This window comes from Capra hircus, chromosome 6 (assembly GCF_001704415.2).
Source record: "Capra hircus breed San Clemente chromosome 6, ASM170441v1, whole genome shotgun sequence".
NCBI classification, from domain to species: domain Eukaryota; kingdom Metazoa; phylum Chordata; class Mammalia; order Artiodactyla; family Bovidae; genus Capra; species Capra hircus.
Genome location: NC_030813.1, coordinates 38,052,938 through 38,070,751, shown reverse-complemented (window position 1 = coordinate 38,070,751; position 17,814 = coordinate 38,052,938). Strand labels below are relative to the sequence as shown.

At 41.2% G+C, this 17,814-nt stretch overlaps 1 protein-coding gene across 5 annotated transcripts in view; it reads left to right on the top strand.

Moving 5' to 3' along the window:
• Window positions 1,740-17,814, top strand: part of LCORL (ligand dependent nuclear receptor corepressor like) — a 164,662-nt gene continuing 148,587 nt past the window's right edge. For 3 of the 5 annotated variants that reach the window (XM_018049326.1, XM_018049322.1, XM_018049325.1), the window contains exon 1: window positions 1,740-2,289. In XM_018049326.1, the coding sequence (XP_017904815.1) occupies window positions 2,136-2,289 (154 nt within the window). In that variant the 5' untranslated portion in view covers window positions 1,740-2,135. The remainder of the gene's footprint in view (window positions 2,290-17,814) is intronic. The other 2 variants (XM_018049324.1, XM_018049323.1) reach the window with 2 other exon arrangements.

The window sequence follows — 17,814 nt, the reverse complement described above, 5'->3', positions numbered from 1 at the left end:
TCTTCCTTGAGCCTATCATACGAGTGGGGAAGCTCCAGAGATTGGTTGGAGCCTCCTTAAGCCAACTGGTTGGTTGGTGACAATCTCATGGAGTGAAGTTCTCCCACCCTCTCCCTTTTTTCTACCAGAAATGAACATACAAATGAACAGGAAATAACTGTTCTGCTGTTATTTTTAAGTCACTAAAACTTTTGGATCCTTTGTTACTGCACCAGTAACTTGCTGCTACTGCTTAGTCGCTTCAGTCTTGTCTGACTCTGTGCCACCATAAGGACTGCAGCCTTACCAGGCTCCTCTGTCCTTGGGATTCTCTAGGCAAGAGTATTACAGTGGGTTGCCATGCCCTCCACCACAGGATCTTCCTGACCCAGGAGGGATTGAACCTGGGTCTCCTGCATTGCAGGCAGAATCTTCACCGCTGAGCCAACAGGGAAGCCCTGGTAACCTAGGATATCCTAACCAATGTAGAGTACTGTAAAAGAAATCAGGAAAGCTACAGACATTAATAATTTTGGCGATTACAGTTCCAGTAGAATCCATAACTGAAACCATCCACTGATACCTCCAAAACATCTTCATTCATGATTTCACTTGCTTCAATTGTGTTCATTCTAAAAACGATGATTATGAGATTTTGAATTTCACTTTTTTTTTTAATTTTTGAAAATTTAAAACTGCATCTTTCACTACTGAGGAAGAAGTGATGAGCAGGACTACTTTCTCCTGAGGGCAGAGGTGGGAAGAGAGGTAGAAAAGGAATGATAACCCACAAAATAGGGAGGGTAGAACTGAAGTCAGAATTCACAGGCGTTTCCAATAAGAGTTAAAACGTGTTTTCCACAGACTTGTGCATAAATTCCCAGTAATACACGGTACTTCTCAGCAACCTTTGGGGTCTTAGTTTCGGTTCAGCACCTGGCACATATACAGAAACACATGCACAATCACTGTGGTGCAAAAGTAAAAACTGTCATTGGAGTTCATATTTAATTAAAAGCTTTCTCTGTGTGTGAAGAAATATTTTGTCTAGAGCAGCGCAGAATTTATTCCAAACGTTTAAGTGCTAAATTCCGTACCGCGCACTGTACCAGGATTAGGCAAGTGAAAGATGACACTGAACACAAGACTCACTGGGTTGCTGTCCAGGAGCTTACATTTTGCCGAGCATAAGTTTCTCCTGTCGGAGTTTTAACCCAGCCACATCTAATCCCCTGCCTCATAAACGATTTCCGGTGAAGTCCCACTTCTTTTCCCTAATTTTGCTTTCTGAGATGTCATCGCCCTGGAAACTGAAGTCACTGTGGGCTCTGTCTTTGGACATTTGGCAGATCTCGGATGCAGCTGAATTACCGGCTTGTTCTTTTCCTACAGTGGCGAGATGACAGTGACCCCAAAAGTTTCCAGCACTTAGAACATAAAGCAGCCCGAACCTTCAAGGGACCCACAACTCTAGCGTCTTCCGCTGCCCTTCTATCACGGATCCTAAGGAAGTTAAGGCGGTTGGGTCAGACCCTGCAACACTCGCAGCCCATTGTTCTAGGCGCTAAACCCATAAGCAGCGCAGAACTGAGAGATCTAAGGCCCAGCATTTATCCCAAGTGTGCAAAGACCGAAAAAGTGCCCATCTCTGCTGGACTCCAAGAACCGGCATGCATCGCGCCGAAACGGCAATCTCCGCTTCGGAATCCCAGCGCAAAGGGGCCTGGGAAGTGAAGTCTCCGGGCGTCCGGAGTCGCGGTGCGAAGGCAGAAGGAAGGCATTGCTAGTCTGCTCCATTAGCGCGCCGGTTCCTGGCCAAGCTCCGAGCTTCTCGCTCCTGCTCAGGGTTTTCGCGGGCGGCGGGAGCAGGATGGCTTGCTTGAGTAAACTCCGGGGGGAGGGGAGAGAGGGGAGTGGATGGGGAGGCGGGGTCAGCGGAAGCGGCAGGTTGCTTCCTTCTCCTCACTCTCCCTCCCCGCCTCTCCCAGAGGGAGCGATGGGAGGGGGAGGGAAGGGCAGAGGGAAGGTAGTGTGACACGTGTCAATCAACCCCCCTCCGGGGGGCGCGCGCTCCGGGGCTCGCGCCGAGGGCTCGCGCCCCTGCCTCGTGCCTGCGCCGCTCGTATGTAAATGAGGGCGCGTGACGCGGGACGCAGATGGACAAGGGAAGAGAGAGAATGGCCGCTGCCGCCGCCGCTGCTGCCGCCGCCGCCGCCGCCGCTCAGTGCCGGAGCCCTCGGTGCGCGGCGGAGAGGAGAGGATTCCGGCGGGAACTCGACTCTTGGCGCCACCGCCTCATGCACTGTGTAGGTAAGAGAGACACGGGCCGGAGCCCCGGCTCCGCGCGGCGACGAGTGCCGCAGCCTGAGGAGTTTGTGGCTGAGGGGTTTAGTTGAATCTTCCGTTCGGGTCAGTTCAATGGGGGAGCGAGATGGGAGCGGCGGCGGCGCGGCGGCTCCGGCGCTCGCCTTTTGTCTGGGGGCTCCTCGCCCGGCGCGGTCCGTGCTCATTCTCCTTCTTAGCTCTTGGGCTCCCCTGGAACTGTTAGTTCGGACCCGCTTGCTGAGCCCCCGAGGAAGCGGCTTGCTTGCGCTCTCCCCGAAACTCGTCGGCGCCCCTCGCCGCTCACCGTCAGCCCTGTCAATAGGGAGGAAGCGGGTCGGCGCCCGGGCGGAGGGGAGCCGGCGGGCAGAGCCGACTGGAGGAAGGCGGGCAGGTCCGCGCCCCCGCCGGGCGCACACACACCCCCTTCTGCCGCCGTGGGCCGGGCGGGCGGGCGGACGCGGCCGGGCTCCGGGGACAGGGACCTGAGCAACCCTCGGGCGCTCGCGGGGCTGGGGTCTAGGGTGGGCCCGCTGGGGGCGAGGGGCGGCGGGGGCGTCGCCCGAGGGGCGGGGGCGCCCAACTCTGCCCTCTCGTGCTCGGCGGCGGCGGCGCGGTGTGTACCCCTTTAAGAAGGAGCCGCTCGAGCGCTGACGGTTGGGATTTGAAGTTCTTCCTCCCTCTTTGGAAGTCTGGACTGAGAGGGGGTGTTGCCATGGCGACGGCAACCCCCCCCCCACTTCTCCTCACGGACGCCCCGACGACTCGGGTCCTCTTTTACTGTCATGTGATGGACCCTTCCCAGCACAACATGCACATCGCTCTCCCCATCGCTCTCCCCACCTCGCATCCCCTTCTGCAATTTCTTCCCTTTTGGTTTGGTGGGAATCGTTTTGCTTCAAACTTCTGGGCTCCGGACTGTCATTCTGCGGGTTCCTCGGGGGTGGCGTGAAGTGGTGGGATCTCGCCGCCTTGCTGCCGTGGCTTTTTTGTCTGAGTGAGACGTGTACGTGGAGCTGTTATCCAGCAGGTTGGTTGAGTGGGCACCGAGGGGATAACGCGGGTTGTGGGATGGGGTGTGTTGTGTTTGTTTTGGAAGGGGTTGATGGGTAGGAGAGTATGAGAAGAGGTGAAGGGAAGGTTGCATTGTCTAAGGAGTGGATAGTGGCAAGCAGCTTGCTCAACTGGCGATTAAACCTTGGCTTTGGGAGTTGAGGAAGAAACCTTAGTGCCCTAAGAAAACAACTGCCTTGTTTCCATCTGTTCTTGCGCCACCTCGCGCCCCTTTCCCTCCCCCCCCCCCTCAGATTTGTTTAATTAGCGCTTGAAGATCTTTCTTGTTTTTCAGTAGTGGAAAGGAGATCGTGGTAAGAAACTAATACAACTTAACTCAAAAATGTGCACCGCAGAGTACAGTGGGTATAGGAGAACATACGAGAAGGAAGGCTGCTCTGATTAGGGACATTTATGTTTAAACAAGTCACAGTTTTTCCCTTTATATGTTTTGTTCTTATCTAAGGAAACGTTCTAGGAAATAGCTTTAGTCAAGTAGTCATAAGTGATTTTGCTTTAAAAAATTTGAAAAAGAACCTCATCGTATTTTTATGTAAAATTTTAAGCGAAGTGTTGCTAATGCCTCCCGAATACAAAATGGACCCTGTTTTTATAATTGCTTATGTAAAGATCTCTTCCACTGACAACCTGTTTGAAAACTATTGAGTTGTTCAGTTAGAGTCAGGCAGGATGATAGCATAGTAATACTGGCTCGAGATAACTGTGTTAAGTTTTGCCGAGGCACACAGTTAGTTGACGATGTTTTGTTTTTTTCTCATCTTGCTTGTTTAGTTGCATTGTCACTTTGTCTCACAAAAATATGTTTTTGAAAAATAGTCGAATTTTTGTTAAACGCAAAGTTAATTGGATTTGATGGAAAAGGGAAACAGGATATCTTTCTGTCTTACCTACTTGAATACTCTAGTAGGATTAGAAGACGTTGAAAATTGAGTTAACGCTGTGTGTTTAGTATGCAGTCACTATATTCACTTGTACGATATTTGAAAGAAATTTTTTCCCCCTTAAGCTCTAACTATATTTGAGAATTACTTCCCACATCTCAGTCCTACTCAGGAGACCTAAGAAGATCCTTCTCCTACTTATAAACAATAAAACTCTTAAGTAGGGTAAACACTGGTTGATTGGGTTTTTTCAGTAGTCTCTGTGTGAAGCACCTATTCATAGTATGAATTGAGATTGAATGTATTTCTGTAACTTTTAAAGTTGCGTTTTGCTATTTGTAAACATGTTTGCAAAGAAACTGTATTCTTTTCACTGTGCCTGTGTGTGTGTGAATATATGTGTACTTCCATATTGAATATTTAGTGCTCTTATTGACATTTTATAAAATATTTTGTCTGCCTTTGGGGAAGAAAATGATCTACAAGTCTTTTTTTAAAATGAGGTATGAAAATTGTAAGCAGTGTTTCAACGCTGTACAGCAAATTAGTATTGAATTAATAGTGAAATTTTAAAATCTCAGTTCTTAGCCTAAATCTTTAAAATAATCTTTTTCATTTTTTAAATAACATATTAATGTTCTAATTTTATGGGCAAAAAGTCCATTTTACTTGTCATAACTGCTTGTAGTTAGCTAAGATGTTTAATTCTTGATATGGAAAATATTGTTTACCTTTCTCTATTTGTGGAGCTCATCTCTTTATGTTAGATTTATGGCTACTCTGGGATTTAATCCTAGTATTTCTTTTTTTAGAATTGAGGAGTTGTTCTGTAAGCTCTGTGTCACAATATCATTATTTACAATGTGGTGCTTTTTACAATTTGATTTGTTTTTTTTCCTGCAATCCTATACTATACTAACTTTTGAGTAGGTTCATCTAACAAATGTTTGAGGGCTTGTTGGATATAATTAGTAGTATCCTAGTGCTCAGCATGATATTGAGTAATAACAGATATCCTGGATTGTATGAGATACGTAATTGGTATCTGATAAGTTATAAAATTTAAAGCAAAGTCAAGTCTAGGATAAAAGAAATGCATTAATGTATTTTTAAACTTGTATGGTCTATTAGGATATTTGATCTGGGAAAAGAGGCAAGTTTTTTGCTTTAACTTTTAATTTTGATATAATCTCAAATTTACAAGAAAAGTTGGAAGAATAGTACAAGGGACTCCTCTATATCCTTCCTCACATTCAGCAATTGTATTACATTTTGCAGTATTTGATTTATCATTCTTGCCCTGTATCTATCTATATCTGTTGTTTTCTGGACCATTCAAAGGTGATTTGGAGACATGATGCCTCTTTATCCCTAAATTCTTCAGTTATACTTCCTAAAACCAAGGACATTGTCTTGCCTAACCATAGTATAGTTACTAAAACCAAGAAATATAACATTGACATACTTTAATAATACTATTACTGAATTCATAATTTATGTTCATGTTTTATCAATTTTATTTTATAGCTTTTCCCCTCAGCCAGGATCATACATTGCATTTGGTTGTCATATTTCTTTAGTCTCTTTAAATCTGGAACATTTCCTCAGCCTTTCTTATATTTCTTGACCTTGACATTTTTGAAAAGTGCAGGACAGTTATTTTGTCTAATGTCCCTCAATTTGAATTTGTCTGTTGTTTCCTCATGATTAGAGTAGTTATGCGTTTTTAGCAGGAATATCTTCTGTCCTTCTTAATACCTTGTATATTAAGATTCATGATGTTGGTTTGTCCCAGCGTTAGTGATGGTACCTTTGAAAGTTTGGCTGATGTGGTATTCTCTGTATTTCTCCCTAAAAGTTATTGTTTGTCCTTTTGTAATTAATGTGTAATTGATGGGAAAATACCTTGAAGAATAGGATACTTACATAGTCTCATAAAACTTACCCACAAGTTTTAACATCCATTCATGATTTTTTGTTCTGTGGCTAGTAGTTGATTCTCTGTCATAAAGTAGTCTTTCCCCCTCTCTTCCTTTACTTTGTTATTTTCATCAGAATGAACTCATTGATTCTTACTTTATTCAATGGGTAAATCCATTGCTGTCATTGTTTTGATTTCCAGGTTGTCCTAGGTTTGGCCAGTGGGAGCCTCATCAAGCTGGTTCCAGTGTTTTTTGACAAACCATGTGTTTCCCCATTCCCTCCCTGCCCAGTGATTATTTTTGAGTACTTCTTTCTTCCCAAACAAAGTATTCCAGGTTTATCTTGTATTTTACCTGTCCCAGCCCTGACATCAGCCATAGTTCCAAGGAGTCTTAGATTCTTTTTAGTGGAAAATAGATTTAGATACCAAAATGTTAACAGGAGGTGTCAGGACTGTTGTTAAGCCCTATTTATTGATACAGAAGTTAATGATCAGTGTAACTGATTTCCTTAAGATTACAACAGTAAAACAATGAAGATTTGATTAGAATTATTCTATAAACTCCAGCATATTTCCAACATAGCATCATTGTCCCAGTAGAAATAGTTTTCTAGTAGCCGCATTTAAAAGGCATGTTTGATTTAGCCCAGTATATTAAAAATATTTTAAATTAACCCTTATAAAATTGTTGAATTAGTTTACATTCTTTTTAAAATGTTAAGTCTTTGAAATCAGTTATTATATCTCAAGTTGAACTGGCTACATTTCAGATGCTTAGTAGCCTCTTGCAGCAAATAGCTACCACATTGGACAGTGCAGTTTTATAATGAGAGACTCCAGCAAAGTCTTGATTACCTGAATACCACACTTATTCACTTCTGTTGATACTAACCAAACTGATAGCTTTCCCCAAATCTTTTATTCCCCATGTCTTTTATTTGAATACTGTAATATAGCAAATGGGAATATAGATTCTGGAGCTAGACTGTCTTGTGTTTGAATTCTAACTGTTAACCACCTACCGGTTATCACCTACAAGTTACTTAATCTCTCTGTACTTCAGTCCCTTACCTATAAATTGAAGATAATAAAAGTTGTTTGAAAATTAATTGTGTTGATATCTGTTAATATGTCTTCCATAGAAAGCATGCCCTAACCTCCCTGTCCATCACCATCTCCCGGAATTCACTCAGACTCATGTCCATCGAGTCCGTGATGCCATCCAGCCATCTTGTCCTGGGTCGTCTCCTTCTCCTCCTGCCCCCAATCTCTCCCAGCATCAGAGTCTTTTCCAATGAGTCAACTCTTCGCATGAGGTGTGCGAAGTACTGGAGCTTCAGCTTTAACATCGCTGCAATTCATGGGGTCGCAAAGAGTTGGGCACGACTGAGCGACTGAGCTGAACTGAACTGAAACTGCCTATTATTGTTATTGAATTATACAGGTTATTAGCAGCTTTGAGCTTTATGTTTTTGCCAATAGATTCTTTCTGGTGGGAGTGCCAATGAACAATGAAAAGATCCTGAGTCATGTTAAAGAAGAAGATAGCAAGGGCTTAAAAGATCTATATTCCATGATATTCTTGAGCCATAGTCATGGAGTTTAAGAATCACAGTATAGTCACTTGGCTTGGTCTTTGCTTTTTATATGTAAGGAGAGCGAGAGACGTTTCATGCCATTCTACATTCCGAGGGATATTTTGGCTTCGTAGTAACTGAATACAAGAAATTAGTTTAAATTCATTTTAAAAAGCCTGTATCGTACTAGATCATCTTGAACTTACTCTTTGTTGATACCTACTCTCTGTACTCTTCCTGTTAGCCGTGTCACTGTCTTTGAGCTCTGCACTCAGCAAGTGTTTGCAGAGTAAACTTTCTTCCAGACTACCTGCTCCCAACCATAATCAGGGTCAGAAGATATTATCTTCCTCTACTTTTAACCTCTGAAGAAGTTACAGGAGCATTTCATAGAGCTGTAACACTTAAAGATGGGATAATCCAGGGAAATATAGTTATCAGCTTGACACTTCTTTCTCGATGCTTCCTGTCTCCTACTCTATTTTTCCACTAACTTCTGCTTCATCTTGTCACTATTGCTGTGTAAATCCCAGAAGAGAAGATTTATGTAGAAATCTAGATTTGATGAGAACTGGTATGAATGGGTCAACTACCCAAAAACTTAGACCCTAAAACTATTGTTTCAAATAGCATTTATTTTATTCATTAAAAAAGGTGTGAATTATACCACTATCTAATATGTATCAGGCAAGTGGAATCTGTGATGAACATGAGTAGTTGGGTGGTAAAGATACATATCCAAATTTCTCTGTAAAATAGGCTTAATATGAATTTTGCATGTAAAATTTGAAATTCTGTATACTTTTCAATTATTGTATACCTGGAAGTTCTGCCATCCTTGGGTTCAAACAATATATGAATTTTCTGTATTTACAGATGTTAGAAACAGGCTGTGTGCCAGTGTGAGCATGCCGTACACATCCTCCTTTCTCTGTGGGCTTGCTGTCTCTTCCTGCCCATGCTACTTCCCTTAGCTGGCTACATGTGTGTACCCGCCTCCCTGTTTGGCTGGGTACTGTGGTAAGTTCCTATTATGTCACCATAAGTAGCTATTATGTATTCTCCATGCTCCTCTGACTTGTCTTTCAATCCTGGTCTTTATTTTTTCTACCACAGTGCAGTCTTGGCAGGAGTAACAAAGGCATGTAGATTTTTGGATATACAATTTTTTCTTTCTTTTTGGTTATTCCAGTTTTTCCAATTATAATATATGTTATTGAGGTTTAAAGTTCCTTTTTCATTTGGGTAATATTCCTTCTTTGTGTGTGTTTGTGTGTTTTATTCACCACAGAATATAGGAAAGACAATGTGAATAGGCCCAGACCAACGTACTACTGCCATTAGGAAACTAATTAAGGTAACAAAATAATGCCATATTTGTATTTGAAGAATGCTGTTTTGCTCTTAATTAAAGCTAAATAAAATTTTGTTTTGAGACTTCTTATGTTTTCTAGAAAACAACTTACAAGTTACTTTTCTGTATCTTCTTGCCTTTCATATAGTTTTCCCACTCATTGGCAACAGTCCTATTCTGCTTACTTATATTTGCTTCTTTGTTTTTCTTTGTTCTTTACCTTAATCTATTACTAAATTATTGCTATTTTCTTTACAATATCCTTTTGGATTTTGTTTTTTCTGGTGAAGTCAAACACTTGAGCAGGTTCAGATGAATCTAGTTTATGCCAGTAGCTGCATAGCTGATTTACTGTCCTTCACCTTAGCTTACAGCCTATATTAAATCATTATTTGGAATAACTACTTTGATTTTTGTAGTTTACAAAGCAGTGGTATCTCCCATGTGTCTTTATTCATCAAATACAAGTTAGTTGATCATAGTCCATCAGACTTCTTTCCTGTTTGGCTCACTTCTTCTTTACACAGCCCAGCCACTTTCATTGATTTTTACTTCTGGTTTGTATACATTGCCCCAAATTCTTGAGTATATTATTAATCATAACAGCCACTCTGCATCCTCAGTCACCTTTAAAAATTCAATTGTATCCTAGAGTCTTTTCTAAAGCATTTATTGAAAAACAAGTTTGAGACCTTTCTCTCTTAATTTCAAACTGACTAGTTCATTTCTGATGGCTGTATGTAAGGTGTGTATGTAGGAAAATTACTTTGTCCAGTAGTCTTCATATTTAAATAGTAAACTAGGAAACAGTTTACGGACAAAGGGCTAAGTCTGCAAATGGTAAAAAGGATTAAGAATTGAAAAAACAGAATTTCTTTTTAGCCTCTACCACTGGTTCCAGATAGGAAAAGGAGTCCGTCAAGGCTGTATATTGTCACCCTGCTTATTTAACTTAGATGCAGAATACATCATGAGAAACGCTGGGCTGGAAGAAGCACAAGCTGGAATCAAGACGCCGGGAGAAATATCAGTAACCTCAGATATGCAGATGACACCACCCTTATGGCAGAAAGTGAAGAGGAACTAAAAAGAGCCTCTTGATGAAAGTGAAAGAGGACAGTGAAAAAGTTGGCTTAAAGCTCAACATTCAGGAAACTAAGAACATGGCATCTAGTCCCATCACTTCATGGGAAATAGATGGGGAAACAGTGTCAGACTTTATTTTTTGGGGCTCCAAAATCACTGCAGATGGTGACTGCAGCCATGAAATTAAAAGACACTTGCTCCTTGGAAGGAAAGTTATGACCAACCTAGACAGCATTGTAAAAAGCAGAGACATTACTTTGTCAGCAAAGGTCCGTCTAGTCAAGGCTATGGTTTTTCCAGTAGTCATGTATGAATGTGAGAGTTGGACTATAAAGACAGCTGAGCACTGAAAAATTGATGCATTTGAACTGTGGTGTTGGAGAATACTCTTGAGAGTCCCTCGGACTGCAAGGAGATCCACCCAGTCCATCCTAAAGGAGATCAGTCCTGAGTGTTCATTCAAAGGACTGATGTTGAAGCTGAAACGCCAGTGCTTTGGCCACCTGATGCAAAGAGCTGACTCATTTGAAAAGACCCTGATACTGAGAAAGAATGAGGGCAGGAGGAGAAGGGGATGATAGAAGATGAGATGATTGGATGGCATCACTGACTCAGTGGACATGTTTGGGTAAACTCTGCGAGTTGGTGATGGACAGGGAAGTCTGGCGTGCTGCAGTTCATGGGGTTGCAAAGAGTTGGCCATGACTGAGCGACTGAACTGAACTGAGCTGTAGCTAAAGCTTCAATATTTTGGCCACCTGATGGGAAGAGCCAATTCATTGGGAAAGATTGAGGGCAGGAGAAGAGGAGGGCGACAGAGGATGAGATGGTTGGATGGCATCATTGACTAAAATGGACATGAGTTTGAGCAAAGTCCGGGAGATAGTGAAGGACAGGGAATCCTGGCGTACTGCAGTCATGTCGTTGCAAAGAGCTGGACACGACTGAGTGACTGAACAACGTTAGGCATAAGTCATTTTACTTTTCACAGATAGAAATCTGTGAAACTAGGATAGTATCTGTCCTTAAAGTTTCTCTATTTCTGGTTTTTATGAAAAGTGATTACTATTACTGCTGTAATACTTATGTAGTAGTGGTTTCTGGACTAATTGATATAAATTAAGGAATTAACAGCATAAAGATGACATGTAAATCTGTGGAGATGAATGAGACCACCTAAGGGCAAGAGATGGTATTACTAGACGGGAGTAGAGTACTTGGTAGCACATCTTAAGGAATCTTAACACTCTGGATGGAGGAAGAGGAGTCTCAAAGTAAGACCGCTGGACTTTTACACTGTAAAGTAAAACTGTTGGCTGAGTACAGAAACCAGGAGAGATGGTATTACCAAATCTAAGAGGAGAGAAGAGTGTTAGGATAAGGAGAGATTGTTATATATTGATGAGATGTCAAGTACCATTAAACAGGGATGTGTACGTTGTTTTTGGCAGCATGAAAGTTCTTGGTGACCTTGACTGGATAAATTTAAGCAGAGTGGTGGGAATGGAAGCTGTATTGTAATAGGTTAGAATGTATTTAAGATGTATGTAAGAGGAGAAAACATTTGAGAAGGGACATTTTGAGGGAGAACATATGAATGGAGCAGTAATTGGAAGGGAGTTGCTGATGGACAGGGAAACACAGCGTGTTGCATTCCATGGGGTTGCAAAGAGTCAGACACGACTGAGCTACTGATCTGAACTGGGCTTAAGGGATGTTTGTTTCATAGATAGATAATAAGGTGGAGAATACTTTTCTGAATTGATGATATCCATGATTGCTTTATATGTTAATTAAGCTGAGACTTGATAGCTACAAAATATTGAGAGATAATTAAATAAATAGATTTGGTTTGAATCATTGAATGTGAACTCTCATTTTTCCTTCAAAACATATTTTCCTAAGTAAGTTCATCAACTTAATATATGTAGTATTAGTGTGTTACACATTTTAAAAGAAAGATTTTTTTTCCCAGTTAATTTACTATTGTCAGTCATCGAATATCTCGAGTCCTACTGTGTGTCAGTTAATTGGAGTGTAATTCTGTGATTCTTCCTAAACTAGGTTCTGAATTGGAAATAGACTGAAGAATTAGGAATCGAAATGTTAGCTTTTCAGATGGTAAGGTTGTATTAAAGAACCTAGCTTGTAACTGAGGCCAAAATAAAGACAGTATCACTCTGAATTGAACTTGGCAACCTATCAAAGACAAAGCAGCTGGAGCAGCAGGCCTCTTCTAATAAACAAGGAAACTTTACTACCTATTACTGTGGTTTGTTATTGATACATTGGACCATCTAGGCAGGATGAGTGGTAGGCTTGGACATGCATGAAAAATGACCTTTAAAACATTAATCTGTTCTCCTAGGAACAACTATCAGGATGCTGCCAATACCAGTCATTCTTCTTTCCTTTGGTAGGATGAATAAGGTGTAGAAAAAAGGGCAAAAGCTCCTTCAAGAATACTTCTCCTAGAGTATTGGGAGAGGTGGGAATTGTGAGTTGGATAAAAAGACTAGTTACTACACTAGGAATTATCTGCTTTTAAAGATTCACAGTTATGAGGGATGTAAAGTATTAGAGTTGGCATAGAGTAGAGAGCAATTATTTGAAGAATCTGAAATGACTAGACTTGAAAGGATTGAGTGAAAGTAGGGGTTGCAGACTTCCTTTGTAAAGGGCTAGATGTTAACATTTTAGGCCTGGTGGGCCATGTGGTCTTTATTGCAACTGCTCAGCTCTTCTGTTCTAGTGAAAAGTTCAGTTCAGTCGCTCAGTCAAATCTGACTCTTTGCGACCCCATGGACTGCAGCACTCCAGGCCTCCCTGTCCATCACCAACTCCTGGAGTTTACTCAAACTCATGTCCGGTTGATGCCATCCAACCATCTCATCCTCTGTTGTCCCTTTCTCTTCCTGCCTTCAATCTTTCCCAGAATCAGGGTCTTTTCAAATGAGTCAGCTGTTCATATCAGGTGGTCAAAGTATTGGCATTTCAGCTCCAACATCAGTCCTTCGAATGAACACTCAGGACTGATCTCCTTTAGGATGGACTGGTTGAATCTCCTTGCAGTCCAAGGGACTCTCAAAAGTCTTCTCCAACACCACAATTCAAAAGCTTATAGTCCAACTCTCACATTCATACATGACTACTGATAAAACCTTAACCTTGATGAGACAGAGCTTTGTCGACAAAGTAATGTCTCTGCTTTTTACATTGCTGTCTAGGTTGGTCATAACTTTCCTTCCAAGGAGCAGGTGTCTTTTAATTTCATGGCTGCAGTCACCATCCACAATGAATTTGGAGCCCCCCAAAATAAAGTCTGACACTGTTTCCCTATCTATTTGCCGTGAAGTGATGAGACTGTATACCATGATCTTAGTTTTCTGAATGTTGAGCTTTAAGCCAACTTTTTCACTCTCCTCTTTCACTTTCATCAAGAGGCTCTTTAGTTTTTCTTCACTTTCTGCCATAAGGGTAGTGTCATCTGCATATCTGAGGTTATTGATATTTCTCCTGGCAATCTTGATTCCAGCCTGTGCTTCTTACAGCCCAGCGTTTCTCATGAAGTACTCTGTATCTAAGTTAAATAAGCAGGTTGACAGTATATAGCCTTGATGTACTCCTTTTCCTATTTGGAACCAGTCTGTTGTTCCATGTCCAATTCTAACTGTTGCTTCCTGACCTGCATACAGATTTCTCAAGAGGCAGGTCAGGTGGTCTGGTATTCCCATCTCTTTCAGAATTGTCCACAGTTCATTGTGATCCACACAGTCAAAGGCTTTGGCACAGTCAATAAAGCAGAAATAGATGTTTTTCTGCAACTCTCTTGCTTTTTCAATGATCCAGCGGATGTTGGCAATTTGATCTCTGGTTCCTCTGCCTTTTCTAAAACCAGCTTGAATATATGGAACTTCACAGTTCACGTATTGCTGAAGCCCGGCTTGGAGAATTTTGAGCATTGCTTTACTAGCGTGTGAAATGAATACAATTGTGTGGTAGTTTGAGCATTGTTTGGCATTGTCTTTCTTTGGGATTGGAATGAAAACTGACCTTTTCCAGTCCTGTGGCCACTGCTGAGTTTTCCAAATGTGCTGGCATATTGAGTGCAGCACTTTCACAGCATCATCATTCAGGATTTGAAATAGCTCAACTGGAATTCCATCACCTGCACTAGCTTTGTTCGTAGTGATGCTTCCTGAGGCCCACTTGACTTTGGACTCTAGGATGTCTGGCTCTAGGTGAGTTATCACACCATCATGATTATCTGGGTTGTGAAGATCCTTTTTGTACAGTTCTTCTGTGTATTCTTGCCATCCCTTCTTAGTATCTTCTGCTTCTGTTAGGTCCATACCATTTCTGTCTTTTATTGAGCCCATCTTTGCATGAAATGTTCCCTTGGTATTAATTTTCTTGAAGAGATCTCTAGTCTTTCCCATTCTGTTGTTTTCCTCTATTTCTTTGCACTGATCACTGAGGAAGGCTTTCTTATCTCTCCTTGCTATTCTTTGGAAATCCACATTCAAATGGATATAGCTTTCCTTTTCTCCTTTGCTTGTTGCTTCTCTTCTTTTCACAGCTATTTGTAAGGTCTCCTCAGAAAACCAATTTGCATTTTTGCATTCTTTTTCTTGGGGATGGTCTTGATCCCTGTTTCCTGTACAATGTCACGAACCTCCGTCCATGGTTCATCAGGCACTCTATCAGATCTAGTCCCTTAAATCTATTTCTCACTTCCACTGTATAATCCTAAGGGATTTGATTTAGGTCATACCTCAATGGTTAGTGATTTCCCTTACTTTTTTCAATTTAAGTCTGAATTTGGCAATAAGGAGTTCATGATCTGAGCCACAGTCAGCTCCTGGTCTTGTTTTTGCTGACTGTATGTATAGAGCTTCTCCATCTTTGGCTGCAAAGAATATAGTCAATCTAATTTCGGAGTTGGCCATCTGGTGATATCCATATGTAGGATCTTCTCTTGTGTTGTTGGAAGAGGGTTTTTGCTATGACCAGTGCTATCTCTTGGCAAAACTGTATTAGCCTTTGCCCGGCTTCATTCTGTACTCCCAAGGCCAAATTTGCCTGTTACTCCAGGTGTTTCTTGACTTCCTACTTTTGCATTCCAGTCTGCTATAATGAAAAGGATATCTGTTTTGGATGTTAGTTCTAGAAGGTCTTGTAGGTCTTCATAGAACTGTTCAACTTCAGCTTCTTCAGCATTACTGGTTGGGGCATAGACTTGGATTACGGTGATATTGAATGGTTTGCCCTGTAAACGGACAGAGATCATTCTGTCGTTTTTGAGATTGCATCCAAGTACTGCATTTCAGACTCTTTTGTTGACTATGATGGCTACTCCTTTTCTTCTAAGGGATTCTTGCCCACAGTAGTAGATATAATGGTCATCTGAGTTAAATTTACCCATTCCAGTCCATTTTACGTTGCTGATTTCTGAAATGTCGATGTTCACTCTTGCCATCTCCTGGTTGACCATTTCCAATTTGCCTTGCTTCATGGACTAACATTCCAGGTTCCTATGCAGTATTGTGCTTTACAGCATCGGACCTTGCTTTTATCACTAGTCACATCCACAACTGGGTATTGTTTTCGCTTTGGCTCTGTCTCTTTATTCTTTCTGGAGCTATTTTTCCACTCTTCTCCAGTAGCATATTGGGCACTTAGCAACCTGGGGAGTTCATCTTTCAGTGTCCTATCTTTTTGCCTTTTCATACTGTTCATGGGGTTCTCAAGGCAAGAATACTGAAGTGGTTTGCTATTCCCTTCTCCAGTGGACCACATTTTGTCAGAACTCTCCACCATGACCCATCCATCTTGGGTGACCCTACACAGCATGGTTTAGATTCATTGAGTTAGACAAGGCTGTGGTCCATGTGATTAGATTGGTTAGTTTTCTGTGATTGTGGTTTCAGTCTGTCTGCCCTCTGATGCGCTCTCAGTGCCTGCTGTCTTACTGGGGTTTCTCTTACCTCTTACCTTGGACATGGATATCTCTTCTAGTGCAAAAGCAATGTGTAACTAACTGAGCATGGTGTGGTCCAAAAATAAAATTACTTAGAAAAGTAGGCAGATTTGACATACTGGCTATAGTTTGCTGATCCTTAAGTTAGATGATCCAGCTGGAAAGTTGGGTGGAAGGAACAGGTTGAGGGATAGTGTAAGCAAAGATATAAAAATCTAAACAGTGTATATTCTGAAAATATTCAGCACTCTAGTAATCATTGGAGTACAGGATGGAAGTTGGAAATAGGATTGAAAGTATAAATTATGGTGTCTATAAGGAGGAAATTATGAGCATTTGAGGTTTTTTTTTTTTAATGGGTGATAAACATGATCATATAAATCAACTGATTTTCACTTTGGACATCTATTGGTTCAGGTTTGAGGGGTTTTTTGTTTGTAATAGTTTTAAGAAGCTCAAATCAAAGCAGCCCATTTAAGTCAAAGCTGGGAAAATAAGCAGTTTTCATTGAAGATATTGGATTGCTGAAATACTCTCAAATAACACCCTTTTTTTTGGCCTGGGTTCTTAACAACTTGAAAATTAAAACAAGGAGAAAGATGGAAGCAGAATATCACTTTTATTAATGACAGAAGGCAGATGAGAGAGATAACTTGGTGGAAAATTTGGGTTCTGGCATAGGGCTTTCCTTGTAATTCAGATGACTAAGAATCTGCCTGCAGTGCAGGTGACCCTGGTTTGATTCCTGGGTCAGGAAGATCCCCTGGAGAAGGGAGTGGCAACCACTCCAGTATTCTTGCCTGGAGAATTCCACGGACAGACCACAGGTTTGCAAAGAGTCGGACAGAACTGAGCAGCAAACACATAAATATGCCTATTTATCTACCGAGTCCTAGGCATACCAGGGATGCAGATAGAATATGAGCTCTTTGCAGGTATTTTCTCTCAATAGCTGCATCCAAGGGTCTACTCAGTTATTCTTTACAAAATCACCAATGAGATTAGTCACTTTATTTCCCTACGAGTAAAGAAAGTCTGAGATTGTGCAGATGCCACATCCTTCCTCATAGAAGTAGGGAGCAAGTATCTGGGCATAAGTATACTGAAAACAGTACAATTGTCATTATACTGAAAACACGTCAAACTTATATATTCAAAATACTTTTTAAAGAATATTTATAAAGTCGGTAGAGTTTTATTTATTTAATGAACTAGCTTTTGCTACAAGCTTTTGTAAGATATTTAAATAGAATGCATATTTGTCTAGAAAAAGATAATACTGTCTTATTTATCAATTTTCAATTGACTTTTCAAATTTAGAAGGAATTAATGTAAAGGAATAGGCCATTGTTTCTTTAAGAAAATTTGGATACTTTGACAAATAGATTACCCTTTTATTTAGCTTGAATTATGGGTGCTTATGCAGTTTATTTACTGGTATCACTTTTTGTTTTTAAAATGTCATCAGTTATTCTTCCTTTTTCCCTTCTTGTCCTTTTCTGAACATTTTAGTACTGAAACCATCAGGTGGAACCAAACAAAGGTAGGTGTCCACTCTGGTTAAGATATGTCTGGGGCAGGGGCAGGGGCACGTCCTCTTGAAAGGTGGGATGTCAGAGCCTGCCAGGGATAAGAAG